Source organism: Mesocricetus auratus, unplaced genomic scaffold (assembly GCF_017639785.1).
Source record: "Mesocricetus auratus isolate SY011 unplaced genomic scaffold, BCM_Maur_2.0 Super-Scaffold_100022, whole genome shotgun sequence".
Classification (NCBI taxonomy): Eukaryota; Metazoa; Chordata; class Mammalia; order Rodentia; family Cricetidae; genus Mesocricetus; species Mesocricetus auratus.
This window is the reverse complement of record NW_024429203.1, coordinates 24,773,862-24,790,804: the sequence shown is the minus strand read 5'-3', so window position 1 is coordinate 24,790,804 and position 16,943 is coordinate 24,773,862. Positions and strand designations below refer to the sequence as shown.

Below are 16,943 nucleotides of genomic sequence, written 5' to 3'. Positions count from 1 at the left end.
CTGCAAATGTTCTTTCAAAACAGTGTCTCCTGTAAATTATATATATCTGAGTTAGAGACCAGCTTGAGCTACAGAGTAAAGCTGTGTTACAAAACAAGCAAAACAAAATAAACAAGAGGGAAAACACTCAATTTATTTACTCTACCAAGATAGGCAGGGAGCAAAGGACAGATACGGACCACTCACTGTGCAGGTCTTCAGACAGCACCAGGGAGGTCTTTACCTTCACTTCTTACAGAAGGTAGCTGTTGCCCAATGTCATTTACTAAGATGTGTTTCAACCAGCCTGACTGACTGAACTCACTTCATCATGAGGGCAACTGGTGCCAGAGAGGAGGCCTACAGCTGCTGGCTTAGCCACACATGCCTCATTTCATGTTTTCTTTTCCATAAAAATCAGCAGGCTATGCAAGTCTGCCCATTGTGCCAGCAGTATTGTGGCGGCAGGATGCTTCTCCAGCCTGACACACACCTGAGTCAGGAAGCGTCTGCTGCACACTCACAGTAACGAACACAGCGAGTGGGTGGCCACTTCCCTCAACTCTGGAGATGACTGCTTAGCTGCAGAGCTGTGAGCAAGGGCTGGCTGCATGAACGCAGCACACTGCAATCTGAGAAACCCCACCTCTCTTCAAAGTATCTCTTCCTCCAGCCCGCTAAAGCAAAGTCCTCCCTTCTCATCAGTCTGAAATTCCATGCAATAGAGTCATTACTTTGCCATAAGGCTAGCAAGTCATTTTGATGATGGCACAAGGCAAGCTTGCTTCTTAGGAAGATAAGAAAACTGCAACAGAAAGCTCTTCCATGGCATGGTGTTTACCTCCAGATTATCAAAAACAATTAAGACTGCCTAGGAGAACTAAGCCCTGAACTTTCTAGAGAACAGAAGGGAGGGCGGTGATTAAGCTAAGTCGTCATTCTTGAGATATCCTTCACCACCATAATTCATAATTTTAAACTAACATTTAAATAATCACATGAGGAGATAACATGTTCTCTGTTGCTTTTGAGTTTCCATGCTACTGAAGAACTCTAATCCAAATAAGGAAACTTTTCAGCCTTTGACTCATTCTATGTAATGCTTGGGGAGAATCAAAAGACAGATACAAAGGACCTGTAAGGGGTCAGGAAGAGCTCCCCAGGAAACAGTCAGGGTAATGGCACCCACATTTTCTCAACAGGGGGCTTGGACCAGTAGGCCACTCTGGGACTGTGGTCCTCGTACCTGGTAAAGCCTGATGATATGTGGGTGGCAAAGCATCTTCATTATCTGAACTTCCCGGAAAATCTTCTTCAAGTTTTCTTCATCCAGCTGGGTCTTATCTATGATTTTAATAGCAACCTGGCAACAGAGGAGAAAATGCATGGATACGTTATTAAAAGCAGTTTACTCCGGAAAATTGAATTCACTTTAAACCACTATATTCTATAAAACACAACCGCTAACATTGTGTTTTTAGGATGTCAAGGAAGAAAATGGTCTAACTCTTTTTAAAGGCAGGATATGGATTCCAATCAAATTGGTCTCAGAGGACAGGCTCCAAGAGCCAATGGATCTTCTGCACTTCTGAAGCTGCCTACACAGTAAAAGCCAGGACAGAACACTTCATCACAGCAGAGATGTGGCCATGGCTGGCTCAAATCACACTTCCATGAGTGGAGGGTGGGACTTCTTGTGAAGACAAAGCATGTGTGACAGGTCTGAGATGACAGTAAGGTACCACCAGGAGAAGATCAAGCAGGGTGGCAGTGGTTATGTGCCAGTCACAGGTCTCACTGCCTTATATGTACAACTACCTTAAACCTCCTAACACTCATGATTGTGAACCTTCTTTCATTAATATGGAAACTAAGGCGCAGACAGTAAGGAGTAAGCAGTGGACCCAACATTTAGTCATTAACAAGTATGCAGCAGATAAATGTGATCTGCCTTGGGAAAGAAACCCTTAACATTAATACCATATGAGTCCGAAGATCTTTCTATGCTCCCAATACACTGCCCCAGCACAACCCCTTTTTCTATCTGACCCATTATTCTCATGATACCTGGCAGCATATAGTTTCTTGAAACAATCTTGCAACGTAGCCTAGGCTGCCCTAGAACTCACTATGTAGCCAAAACGGGTCTCAAATTCAATCTGTTTTACACCAGCCCCTTGGGTAGTGATATTATATGAGTCACTCACCATGTGACACAACAGAGACATTTTAAAGTAGAATAAAAGATGACAGACTGTTTCAATCTACTAATTTTTTTAATGCTTTGAGAGGTCATTCTACATAACTCTCTACATACATATAACTCACTCTGTACACCAGGCTGGCCTTGACCTCACAGAGATCCATCTGCCTTGTCTCCCAAGTACTGGAATTAAAGGCGTGAACCAAAACCACCTGGCAGTTTCAATTACTTAATCAATACATAAGCAATCTAGTAAAATGTTTAGATGGGGCAATGAAGACCATGTGGACCTATACATGATCAGTTAGCTGTGTACACAGATGCCGGGCAAAAAGGTGACTTTGTTTGCAGTTTTTCATATTTTCAGACTGAAGACTATGGAGGAGGACTTCAGCGTGCTCATGGCCTGCTGGTGGAATGTGAGGAATGACCTGGGTGCCCCAAAAGCTCCCATGCCTAATGGGCACAGCTCTGACTTGCAGGACTTGGAATCTACTATGGGAAAAAGATGCTCGACAGAAAAGATACAGCGGCTGAGCAGAGAACAACATATTCCACCCAGGAGAGAAGAGAACACAGGAGGATTCACTCAGAAGACAGACAAGGGAAGGGACTAGGACAGGTGTCGGTCTTTAACATGAAGGAATGGAATCACCCACACATCCTGGCAGCTCTTTGATCTCTAAGTCTGAGATCATGACTTTTGACCACCGGCATATCTATTGGTTATTTGTGCCAACTCATAGGCACAGCTCCACCAGCTGGTCCGGGGCCTTCACCTGCTTCTCTTGAAACAGCTCCCCAAATAGTATCATAACAAACAGTACTTCTTTACAGAATATCTACACAGCATCAAATTCTGCCCTGCTCCTCAGGGAAATGAGACAAAGACTCCACAAAACACCTCAAGGAGAAGCTTTGCCCAGCACTGGATACAGGATCACAAGCAAGGGCAAAAAGAAGCCAAGTTGCTTGAATCAAAAAGTTTAGAACATCGAGCAAGTTATTTTAATTCTTGTAACTCCTTCTCTGTAAAATGTGGGCACAGGGGCAGGAATTTCCCTGAGGGGATGCTGGGAATTAACTAAGGTCATGCACACAACCTGCTTAAGAGTGCCTGACCCATGACAGACATATATGGGATTGGTATCCCAGTTTCATGCTCTCTAGCTTCAGTTACCAACTAACTATAGTATAGTCTAGGAACAGTAAATGGAAAACTGCACAACCACAAGGCACTGTACCAAGCTTGAGGATTTTTGCACAATCATCTGTGTCCTACCTTGGGGCATAAATCATCTCTCCACCAAGCACATCAGTGTCATACATGCTATCCACCTATTACTCAGTCACCAACTCAGTTATCAGATCGGGAGCTGAAGCATCACTCAGCTTATGCTCAGGTAGTCCTTGTTTTACTGATCGGAGCAACACAAAATACAAGAGCAGCAATGCTGGCAAGTGAGCAGTTCTGATGTATCAAAAGGAAGCTGGAAGGTACTTCCTTCGCCTTCTCACATTAATTAGAGAGAACCTGGCATGATGGTGCGTGCCTATAATCCTATAAACTATGGAGGGTCGCAAGTGTGAGGCCAGCCTGGGCTACATAGTAAGACTCTGTCTCCAGAAACAAACAAGTGGTGTGGTGGTAGCACACGTCCTTTGTCCCAGCATTCAGAGGCCGAGGCAGGCAGGTCTCTGTGAGTGCAAGGTCTACAGAGCAAGTTCTAGGACAGCCAGGGCTACAAAGAGAAACCCTGTCTTGAAAAGCAAAACAAAACAAAGCAAGATAGGAAGAAACAAACAAAAATGGAAAAGAAAGCATATATAGTTTCTAAGATCCCCAGTACAATCAAATTTCAAGGTAAAGAGCATATTTACATAACTTTTATTATAGTGTACTGTTACAATTACTCTATTTTATTAGTGAGAAAGAAGGGGGCTAGCACTGTCTGTGGCTCCAGGCACCCCCTTGGGTTCTTGAAGTCTATCACTTACAGATGGGGGGTATCTATTCTATAAAGTTACTGATGTTACTTCAAAATTTCTGGAATCTAGCCTTAAGCTTTGAGCATTCCAAGTCATGGATTAGATTGGCTTCTCTAAACAACATAATTCTGAATTTAAAACATCAATTCATTCGTTAGAGGACAAACCAGTGGCCAAAAAGTAAACTAGCTAACAATCTGTAGGCAATATTCAGAGCCACCTGACCCGCTGCCAGCTGCTGTGGAAAGAACACAGCTGGGGGGTGAATTCCACTCAGGAAAGTCGCCCTGAACCACAGGATGGAAGACAAGCAAGGCCTAACCTGATGGCTGTGCCCAAGAGAGCACTGTGTAGTTCACAGCAGGCCAGGCTCCCCTGGTCCCCCTTACCAAGGGGCACTAGCCCCTGCAACACTCAAGGATTGCTGGGCAATGGCAAACCTGCTTGTCCCAACAAGTTCCTGAGACACACAAGAATAACCGTAGCTACAGGCTGGAAAAAGAATGGTTCTCGACAGCCAGAAGAGGAACAACAGAAAAACACCAATTCAGGGAGCAGTGCTGGCATGAAGGCAGGATGATTTTGAGAACACTGGAACAGCATAATGAACACGGATTCTCACAGCTACAGACTTATTGGGGGCTACATAATAGCTTACAGTACACGTAGGCTGCTTAAAAAATGATCCTTATCTATAACTAAAGTAAATCTGCAGGTTGACTAACAAGCTTCCAAAGAGTATATTGTATGTATGTACACAGGTGTTTGGTCTGGATGCATGGCAGTGTACCATGTGTGTGCCTGATGCTGCTGGAAACCAGAAGAGGGAGTTGGATGACAGTTACAGAGGGCTGTGAGCTGCCCTATGGGTGCTGGGAATCGAACCTGGGTCTTCAGAAAGTGCAGCAAGTGCTCTTAACTGCTGAGCTATCTCTCCAGGCCCTGAGTATGTTTTTAGAGACTGTAGCTGGTCATACATTTACATGTGCACATGAAAACCATTAACAAGAAGCTAACACAGAGCACATGGCTATTCCCTGGGTTGGCCTGCTCTACACAGACTCCTCTTGAAAAGAATATGACTTTGTGAATTGACACTGTAATATTAATTAGGCATGGCATCGAATCAAATATGTTGCTAAATAGATACAGATTGTGAAAGTCCTGAAAAATTTCCCTCCACAACATACTTCCTTTCAACGAATTCTTTTTAAATTGGCATCTGGTAAGAAAAAAAAAATCAGCTTATGCCAAAGTCAGAGCTTTTGCACTCACTATAGAGGGGGAGAGCCATTACCGCCTTGTTCTCACTTCTGAAACCACAGCCTCCTTGCCTTGACTCTTACCTCAGTTTTGCAACACAGCAATGCACATACAGAATGAAGATGAAAAAAAGTAGTGGTTTCTTCCCCCAAAGCCAACTCATTCTCTTGCATATTCCGACAGCACTTTCTGAGGGAAGATATGGTGGCAGAAGGCAAACCAATGAGCCAGGAAAAAAGTTCAGTGCTAAGATCAAAAACAACCACCTTTCCCCATTACCATTCCCCAGCAAAAACCCCTGCTGGGGGTTTCAGTGAAATGCTATGACAAACGCACAGCTTTAAAAGAAAAAAAACATCATGTAGGGGGAAAACTCAAAAATTCTTCCAAAAAGAGAAGGTGTGGTCCCTTTGACTAGTCAGCAAATGCTGGCATAGCTGGGGGTGGGGGTGGGGATGCTTCTAAGAGGAGCATCACCTTGCTCTAGACAAAGGGGCATTCTTTTAAGGGAAAACGCTGCCTCTCTCATTGAAATGTCTTAAAACTTGGAGAGGAGAATTTCTGCCACTGAGTTTTCTCAGTGGACCCATGTTTTTGTATTAACATAGAAGCAAATTTTTTTGTCTGTTTCTAGGGCAAATCTTACCTACTCTAGATTGTTCTCAACTCAGCTCTAGAATGACTGAATGGTCTAGCTCTGTCTAGTATTGTACAATAGTCACATGATATGTGGCTACACATCATTTGAATGTGGTCAATGTATACAATGAAGATACAAATATATACCATTTATCGCATTAGTATTACCAAAGGACTGTAAACTCACTAACAAAATTTTCTATTGATTATAAGTAGAAATAAGATTTTAGATATTAAATAGAATATACTACTCAAATTAACTTTGTTTCTTTTAACTTTTTTGTTTTGTTTTGTTTCGTTTTGTTTTCCAAGACAGGGTTTCTCTGTGCAGCTTTGTAGACCAGGCTGGTCTCCAACTCACAGAGATCTGCCTACCTGTCCCCCACCCCCACCTCCCACACCCCCTCCCGAGTGCTGGGATTAAAGGCATGTGACACCATTACCTGGCTTCTTTTAACTTTTTAAAAATGTGAGTACTGCCAAGCTTGGTGCCAAAGGCCTGAATTCCAACTACCTGGGAGACTGAGGCAGGAGGATTGCAGTTCCATGGACAATTGGTGAGGTCTGGGAATGCTGCCCAATGACAGAAGGTTTGTATAACAAGAACAAGGCCTGGGTTCAATTTTCTATATTTCAAAAAAGGAAGGGAAGGAGAAAATTTCAAATGATATACACTCCTCATTCTATTGGATAGCACTAGTCTAGATGATGTAAAATGCTAATTAATCTATAGGAGACATTCTACTAAAATGATTTCTAAAAGACTCCACTACCCATGTCACAGAGAATTGGCCAAAGGCCCGGCAGTTAATGTTCAAACAATGCTTTGGGGGGATTCTAAAGTCATCTCTACCCGCTCACTTGAACTCTCCTAAGAAAATGTTGGCTGAATGTCTGGCTGTGCTGCACTATACAAGTTCCTTGGCAGCTATTCTAAGAGTTTCTAGAGAACGAAAGTGCAGCCTAAAACAGCAGGTCTCAGCTTTCAGGTTTCAGGACTTAAATCATTGAGAAAGCCAGGCATGGTGGTATATACCTATAATCCCAGAATGCCGTTGGCAGAGGCAGAAGGATCACTGCAAGTCTGAGACCAGTCTGATCTACATAATGAGTGCGAGGCTAGCTAGGACTACATAGTGACACCCTCCCTCCAAAAGAGATTTTGTGCTATTACCAAAAAGAAAAAAATTATTGACGAACTTCAAAAAAGGTTTGTTATATATATACTTTCTCTATTCACTAACAAATCAAATTAAAATCAGAGATTAAAACCAACATTTTAAGAATGTGAGTTATAAGCATATATTCCCTTAACCATGGGAACAAACTACTAGTCACAGGACAGTATTCTCTGGAAATCTCCATTTTATAATTGTGGGGTTTTTGTTGTTGTTGTTGTTGTTGTTGTTTTGTTTTGTTTTGTTTTTCGAGACAGGGTTTCTCTGTATTGTCTTGGAGGCTGTCCTGGAACTCGCTTTGTAGACCAGGCTGGCCTCGAACTCAGAGATTCGCCTGCCTCTGCCTCCCAAGGGCTGGGATTAAAGGCGTGTGCTACCAACACCCGGCTTCCATTTCATAACTGTGGAGGATAAAACTAAAAAATGAAAATAGATTTTTATGAAGACCTTTTATCCTGGGGACACAAGGACAGAGCCTTAGAAGCTCTGCCAGCCCCAGACCCGTGGAGAACTACCACTAACTATGGCATCATCATATGCAATAAATTCATCATTCCTCTGTGCATCTGAAACAAATCAATCTTTGGGAAAACGTGAAAACTAGTCACTTTTTCCCCTGGTAGGGCTGAACTCCTTTAAAGGTCCAACTGGGGACTAGTGACCTAGAAAAGGAATTGTAAAACCTTTCAATTGATGAAGAAGAAACAAAACTTTTCTCTTAAACCCAGCTACAAAATAGAATGACCATTGGGAAAAACAACTTAAAGAAACCACCAATTTCACAAGCTGAAATCTTAAACCAAACCTGGCAGGCACTAAGTGGCTGTGATTAATGCTGTGTCAGTCATATGACCAGTCAGGATATAGGCTGGTCACATTCCTGGGACAAGCCTAACCTCTGTACTCAAACAAACTTCTTAACTGAAGTCCCTACTTTACTTTTAAAGAAATAGACAAGCCAAGAAGTAATGGGTAAAGGAAAACTGAATATGTGAACAGAAATGCCTCTTCATTCATTTTACACACCAGTCACAACTGCTTCTTGGAAAATGTGCAGCTGGCAAGCCTAATGGCTAGGGGTCGAGAGTATGAGCTAATTCCACCAGAGAGGACTCAACATTGCCCACACACAGTAGTGAGTCAGCTATCATCTAAAACACCCAGCATTTAGAGGTATACAGCTGAGCTTCCATTTTGCTGTACTTCTCTGGACTGTCCTGAATGGTGATTTAGGATTTCTGCAAGATAAAGAATGGAGAATTTATTGAAAGTCATCAAATACACCATGAAACTTGGTTGTTTATGCATAATTAATAAAGTAGTATATGAAACAAAGGATAAATTTTGGTGATTACTCAAAACTCAAAGCAGTGAAGGAGAAACTTCAAAGATAAAAAAATGATTTTTCAGTTCCAATAATTTCTATGTGGTTACCATTTAAAATGCAGAAGGCAGAAGCCCTGCAATTGTCCCCATCATTACAGGTGACTCGCTCAGGCACACAGACCTGAGTACTACTATGATTAACTAGTATTTACAAAGTGCTGACAATGTACTGTATGCTTATAGAATGTTGATATAAAATAGCCCTTGGTCTGAAGGATTACCACTTCAATGGGTCAGACAAAAAGATACTTTTAAAAACTGAGTGGAAGAAAAGATGGAGCTAACAATAAACTGAAGAACAGGTAAGTATCAGAACTCAGCTTTCCATTTTCTGGTATTTACTTTAGATTAACAAGCAGTGAGAGTTTTGAAGGGAGATGTTGAGGCTGGCATCAAAGGCTCAATTCAAGAGCTCGGCACTGCTGGCACGGATGTCCTTGCTGACATAGTTCACTGGAGGAGCTTGTCTAGCAGAACCAGAGCATCCTAAAGCCCTAATGCAGAGAAGGAGGAGGGGACTAAAGAGTAGAAGGCAATCAGAAGGTCCTTGGATAAAGCCCATGGCCTCCTGCCTGCAAGACAAGGGCTCTACCACTGAGTCTGGCCCCCTGTCCAAGAGATCTTAGAAAAGAGAGAAAGGTTAAGGATAGGAAACTAGAGGGACGGTAAAAGCAAAATGAGGCAACAAGGACGTTCCATCAGTTCCAAGTGGCAACCCAAGAACGGTGTGGAAGACAGCGGCATTAGCCAGTGTTAAGGAGACTCCAAAATGAAAGAAAAACAAGAAGGATTTAACTGTTACAGTGAGAAAATAAGCTAAGAGATTACATTTTTGCCCCAAAGAAGAAAGATTAGACGTGTGGAGAACTTGGCAATGTGCTTTGGAACAAGTCAGGGAGGAGGCAGGAAGCTGAATGAAGCTCAAGGTGGGTGCTCTTAATGAAGTACATGTTACTCTTTCCTGGGGTGCCAACAAGTGGGTAAAAATAACAAACTCATGGAGGACCTTGCTCTTCCCAAGAACAGCATTTGTCAACCAGGTTAGACTCGTTGTTCTTACACTGTTCAGGAGGTAAGCCACAGCACCTAGAACTCGGACTTCTCAAAGCCCAGCTGAAAGCAACTTAAACCCAACTATCATGACTTAACTTCTTAAGCCTACCTACCCTATGGTGGTTTGTCATGCTGGACAGGTATCCTGATAACCATTCAACAGCAATGCTGCTCTTGGAGAACCAAACAATGGTTCACATGTTAAACCCTCGCAATATATTAATACACCCAAGGCCTAAGAACACAGCCTGCGTGCAAGGACAGGAGTCTCAGTGGACCAAGGGAACAAAATAACAGTTTTAAAACTGTTTTAAATTCCTCTTTTTTTGATGGGGGATGGTATTTCCCAATTACCTTCCTCATTTCTGAAGGTCTCATTGGCATGCACATGTAGATGATAAAGCAGGACATCTTTGTCAAGCCACACGCTCCCCATCTGGGTGGTTGTGAGATTGGGCTGGTCAAGAGCTGAAAAGCTAGCCTGAAAAGCTAGTCTCCTGGAGCCCATTAGGAACAAGGTAACAACCACCTTCTAGGTAGTTTTCCTTGTCATGGTTGCATGCTACCACAGCTGGCAGAGAATAAACTTCTAGAACTTCATCAAAATCGTAATGCAGTGAGAACATTTTACATCCCCCCCCCAGTTTCAAAATGCTCCTTTAATTTCATAGTCAAGTTTCTCAAGTAAAGTGAATTTCACTCCCAAAACAAATGTTAGCATTTCATGTGGTGAATGGTGCCATTTACGTAACCTAAGTCAATTCCTGGAAAATTTGGGAAACATTAATTAACTCTCAAGTTTCTGATGTTTATGTAAAGATAAGAAGGGACACAGAGATAAGAACACTTCCACGGAGAAATCTGCTAAGTGGTGTCACTATCCTATGCATCAGACAGAACCACACCATAGTGGAAGTAGCTACTTGAACTGAATGTGTAACACAGCAGTTAGCATCCAAGGCTTTCCCTTAGCAAACTACATGCCTCTCAAATGCCCCTCTGCCACCCTGCTGAAAGGACACTAAAGTCTAAGCCTAGAATTGCAGACAGCTGCTAAAAGAGCAAAGACTTCACTTAAAGGGAATTACCATACATACAGACTGACCAACTAAAATATTGAATATAGCTAGTAGTAACGATGAGGTTAAAAAAAGTAAAAACATTTACAATTTAAGCAAAAAAAAAAAAACAACAGCTATACCATTAATCCTTCTTTATAGTGTATGACAGTGCTAGTTTAAAATCAAATAGGCCTCTTAGCTCATTGCCAAAGAGACCTATAATGTACACTTGTGAAGGGTCTGTATTAAAGAAGTGACACAGCACATGGACCACCATAGAGGGGCTGGAGAGATGGTCCAGTGGTTACGAGTGCTTGCTCTTGTAAACATCAGGGTTTTGTTCCCAGAATCCACCTAACTACTCACAATCATCTGTAACTCCAGTTCCAGAGAATCAGATGCCCTCATGCACATGGTACACATAATTATATGAAGGTAAAATATTCGCACATTGCCAAAGAAACCTACTATTTCTGATGTCTAAAGACATAGTCAACATGGGTATATCAAGGAATAGGAGCTTAGGGGTAGAGCACTCCCCAAACATTCACAAGGAAACAGATTCAATTTCAAGCACTTCCAAAATGAGTAATCAACTAATTATTATAGGAAGTAAGTATGATGGTCCATTCAGTAATACCACTACTCAGGAAGCTAAAACTAGAGAACTGAATAAGACCAAGGCTAAAGAGGACTACACAGAGAGACTCAATTCAAAATGACAAGCAAAGCCAGGAAAGGGGGCTCAAACCTTTAACCCACCCAGGACTCATGAGGCAGAGGCAAGTAGATCTCTCTGAGTTCATGGCCAGTCTGTTCTAGGACAAACACAGTGAAAGCCATCTCAAAAAACAAAACAACAACAACAAAACTTGTTGATAACAACACAATAAATTAGATAATCAAACTAAGATGGAAACAGAATCACAATTCCTAGGCAGCCACAGCAGTCAATGGGGTGACTACTGTTCTAACTGATTCGTTAATATGTATAATGAATGGTGTACTTTTCTATCCCAACTGCCTCTTAGAAAAAAAAGATTGACTTACTCATACCATTGAACACATTAAAAAAGGATAATTAACAATGAAAACATTTTAAAAGGTTTGTTCATCCTCGTTTTTTCCAAAGCCATAGTGTTATTGGGAAAACAGCCAAATACTTTCAGATCAGCACACAATGGCTTCATCTACAAGCAGCACATTCAGAGAAATTTCTGGTGTGTGCAGAGGGACAGACAAGACTGGCTGGAATCATGGAGGAAGAAAAAGATACAGGAAGCTCTGGTCTTCAGATTCCCAAACCTCCGCTTTTTAACCAAAAGATGAAGCAAGTTTGGGTTTTCTTTGTCCTCTGGTTCTTCCAAAGTAGGTCAGGTCTGTGTATAATTCCACAGTCTCACATTACCATACAAAAGGAAGGGTTGTCTATGCACGAAGAGTCATAACCAGCAGCAGACAGGCAAAGACAGTGTCTCAACTCATGATCTAAAAATCAATCAATAAACGAAGAAAGTCTTGTTTATTTCAAGATGAGAAAGATAAAGACACCTGATTTCTAAGGCTCCAACCACTGGCAGAACTTAAACTAGTGGTTAGCATGTTCCCCAACTTAGTAAGGATGATATAAAGAAAAAATTCAAATTATTTTACTGGAGGATTTTATGTACAATCAACCATAGAACTTTTCAGCATGCTAAAAGTTGTGGCTACAAATCACCATAGTCCTAAAGGGACAACAGCCAAACTGATACCCCACAGGAGAAATGGAGGTTATGGCTTCTAGCTGGCACGAGCAGGAAGCAATGGAACAGGCCATTCAGTGTTCTTCATCTCATACAGAGTGACCTTTCGAGCTTAGCCTGCTTAATAACACAGTGGTCCATGAAGGGAAAATCCACATGGAAGCAGATTCCCAACTGCAGCTTCCCCTAAAGGCAGCATGCATTTCCAGATTCTCCAGACTGTTCACTTCCTTCTGCATCCCAACAGAACTTGGCAGAGGTTAGAATTTGCTTTGTATAAACTCTGGACCCAGATCTGGAAGCTAGCAAAGCATGCAGTTTGGAAAAACGGCTGCTGTGTGTGCTGACCTGGATTCACTAGCTTAGAATATATACGGTTTCAAAAGTATGTCTTGTGCTGATGAAGGAAAAGAAACCAGAAAAGGGCACATGTCACACACATCCCAGGGCAGGCTTTCAAATCCTCTGAGATCACCCTTCACTCTATACCAACAAAATACCAGGACCGTGATGCAATCTGTGGTTTCTCCTCAAGATTTTAAAACGTTACTAGCTTTGGATACAAAACTTAAGAAAGCTCTACCTTGCCATACACTCCTACCTTTGGACTTCTGTGGGCATAGACTCCCAAGAAACAGAGACTGCTCTCTGAACGAGGGGCCTGCAAAAACTTCTTTTCATTTACTCTCAATTTATCTCCATAGCAAAGAGTCTACAACAAGTTTCCATGGAATGGCAGTTTTGTGTTTACAGTGCTAATGAGGCTCATCTGTGCTGTACTTAATGTTATATCTAACAATTATTTTTTAAATTATTTAATGTGTGTGGGTGCTGTGTCTGCACACACATCTGTGCACCACATACAAACCTGGAGTCAGATGCAGTCAGAAGAGGACATCCAATCCTCTGGAACTAGAGTCACAGATGGCTGTGAGCTAGCATATGGGTGCTGAGAATTGAACCCAAGTCATCAGAAGACCAAGCAGTGCTCTTACCCTCTCTAGCTTCATATTTATATTCTCTTTGCTAAAGAAAAAAATGACAGAAATCATAACAAAGTCAAAAACAAGTGCAAGCCAGGGGTGATGGTGAACAACTGTAACTCCAGCACTTGGGAGGCAAGTGGAGGCAGGAGGATCCTAAATTCAAGGTCATTCTCAGCTACAAAGTGAATTAGGGGCCATCCTGGTCTACATAATAAATCGCAGGCCAGCCAGAGCTCTATAGTGAGACCTGTTTAAAATGAACAAAATAATAATAATAATAATAATAACAACAACAGCAATGTCAAGTAGTAGCATAATTAATTCAAGGCCAGGCCTTTAATCCCAGCACTTGGGAGGCAAAAGCAGGGTCTCTGTGAGTTTGAGGCCAGCCTGATCCACAGAGGGAGTTCCAGGACAGTCAATGCTGTTACACAGAGAAACCCTGTCCTGAAAAAAAAAATTAATAAAAGGAAGAAAAAAGAGAAGACAGGGAGGGGAAAGAGGAGAAAAAATGAAGATCTTTGAGACATTTAACTTGGTAAGACACTACCAGCTTGAAAAAATTAAGCCTGGAAGAGGCAGTCACTAATCACTGTGCAGTTCAGATAATGGGAATCTAGCCCACAAACAACGACGTGGCTCCCTCATAGGTAAACGGGCATTCACATAAGCCATTCAGAGCCTAGAAATTAATTGACATAAGCCAATGACAGCCTAGAAATTAATTGATCTCATAAGTGGAATTAACTTGTAAATCAAAAAGATGCCTATTGTCTATCAGGACATAAGGATGCTGGCCAGTGTGGAGACTCACTGTAACTGTGTATCAGGACATAAGGATGCTGGCCAGTGTGGAGACTCACTGTAACTGTGTATCAGGACATAAGGATGCTGGCCAGTGTGGACGCTCACTGTAACTCCATCTGATTTACAAACATTTCTCAGAAAAGAATCTTCACATATGCCAACAATAAAAAGAAAAAAGAAAAAAGAAAATAAGCCTAAATTTATGATACTAAGAAGCCTTTTTTCTGAAGTGCATTTATTTAGGTCAGTAGAAAAGAGTCATAAATACTATAACACAGTCATGGCCAACAAGTAGAACTATGGATTTAAAAGAGGTCCCCACCTCCCCTAATGGAAACTGAAGAGCTTACTATAGAGAACCCCGATCTAGTACTCCATACACGGGTTTTAAGAAAAAAAGTCAGCCTATAATTTCAGTCAAGTGCCTATAAAAGTTAAGGTCATAACTGGTCTGAGTGTCACTGAAGCCATCAGTCATCCTGACGGGAGAAAGGGTGTTTAGTGTTTGTTTTGTTGTTATTTTAACATTTTAGATATACAAAGTTTTTCTGTCCACCCTTCCCTCTTTCAGCTATGTTTCAAAATTACATCCTAAATTTCTCCTTTGCAATGGTCAGGTCGGCAAGTCTCAATGGCACTCACGGGACAGCAAGAGAACAGGACCCAGACATGAGCTAAGAGAACGAAGTTGGAATCCCAACTCCACAGCTCGCTTTCTCATCTGTTTAACAACAACTTACATAAGGTTGCTGAGTCTAGACATATACAGTGCCACACAATAGTTACAGAGAAGGTGAACCAGCTGTTCTTACCAGTGCTGCTGCTGACATTATCATTGTCATTACAATTATACACAGACCTGGCTATATCCCTGCCCTATTTTCTGGAAATTTCAAAGTCTGTCACCTTTGTCTTCTTTTTGATGTATTTGAGATAAGGTCTTTCTAACTAGCCCTGACTGGCTTGGAGCTCATGGCAATCTCCGTGTCTCAGCTGCTGCAACACCAGCTTGTTACCTTCTTTAAGGCAGCCTCAACCTCAGACTTCTAACTGTGAAAGATGATCCAGCTTTGTTCCTAAAACTGAAAATCTACATGAAGAACTCTGGCCACTTCACGCACGCGACCGCGTGCCTCTCTCTCTCTCTCTCTCTCTCTCTCTCTCTCTCTCTCTCTCTCTCTCTCTCTCTCTGTGTGTGTGTGTGTGTGTGTGTGTGTGTCTGTATGTGTGTGTGTGTGTTTATACACTAAGATTTGTCTTGTCTCTTTAATCTAAAAAGTAGGTGTTTCCTCAGGTATGTAATAACTGCCCTTAAAGAATTAGTCACAAGCTATTGTCACTAGCTACTGTCATTTTCCTCCTCAAAGGGAATAGCAATTTCCAAAGAGCATTGCAGAGGATGGCAACTGTTCTCATTTCAGGCTAGTGACTACCAACACTCATGCAACTATAAAGTGCTACTGGTTTGACTGGATTTCTCTCCTCTCAAGCACAAAAGTCTACTCACCTGAAATAAAGACAAAAAAGTTCTCAAAAATAAATGACTGACAGATGATAGATAGACAACCTTTTATAACCACTAGTTAAAATTCACAGAAACAAAGTTCAATGGCAATTGTCAATGGCTAGGGAGGGAGGATGGGAGGACCGTTTATGTTTTGCAAGATGAAAACAGTTCTAGACACTGATTACACAATATGAATTTACATAACATTCTGAAGTATACAGTTAAAAGTGGTTAAGACGGGCCAGCAAGATGACTCAACAGGTAAAGGTGTCTGCCACCAAGCCTGGCAACCGAAGTTCATTCTCTGGAACCCATGCGGTAGAGGGAGACAGTTAACTCAAGTAAGTCCTTATGTTTGTGCGGGAGGAACTTTACCTACTCTTCCATCTTCCCAGACACCGCTAGTTTGTCCATTTGACTAGCTCACACAAACTCATGACCAGCAGCATCTAAGGGAAACATATCTGTCCTATGTCTTTATAAAAAAGTAGTCCATTGCAGAGGCACATGGTTAGGGTTATAGTTGAGCTTACATATAAGATAACAAGTACAGCATCTGCCAGCTCCACCCAGCAAAAATAAGCAGAGAGATAATCCTTCAGTGTTGCCACAGCGAATGAATACGAAAGTGCACTGCATCCTTGCTTGGGCAGAGGTATGGAGGAGAGTCAACAATGAGTAGGAACCCTCTTGGCGTCTAAACAAAACTCACCAAACAAAATCCATGTTGTAGGAAAAACGTTGCTTGACATGCAAATATTTATAAAAATTACGGTTTGGATAAATATCATCTATTTTTAGGAAAGAAAATATGCAATAAAACTAGAACAGCAGCAAACTAAAGTGCAGGGAGAGACCCTTGTAAGCCACATCAACCAAAGTAGAGTGTGTACTTCTGAGCAAGGTTCCTTCTCCAACTGAAGATGTCAAAGAATCATTATGTAGAGGGTACAGTATGTTGAGACAAACATCAACAGATATTTGGCTACAGTCCCAGAACATATCAGGACAGATCCATCCTCTCTTTCTATCATGTGACTCACATTGTCAGGCTTGGTGACAGGTGCTTTAACTTGAGGAGTCATCCTGCTGCCCTGACATAAGTTTTAAAAACAGAAATCTCAGTACAACTCTAAAGTAGCCTGAT

The 16,943-nt window shown here is 41.8% G+C and overlaps 1 protein-coding gene across 1 annotated transcript in view; it reads right to left on the bottom strand.

Annotated features, from left to right (window-relative positions):
* Nucleotides 1-16,943, bottom strand: part of Sik3 (SIK family kinase 3) — a 225,485-nt gene that overhangs the window by 108,208 nt on the left and 100,334 nt on the right. The window contains 1 exon segment of the mRNA XM_013112888.3: nucleotides 1,226-1,342. Within this exon segment, the coding sequence (XP_012968342.2) occupies nucleotides 1,226-1,342 (117 nt within the window).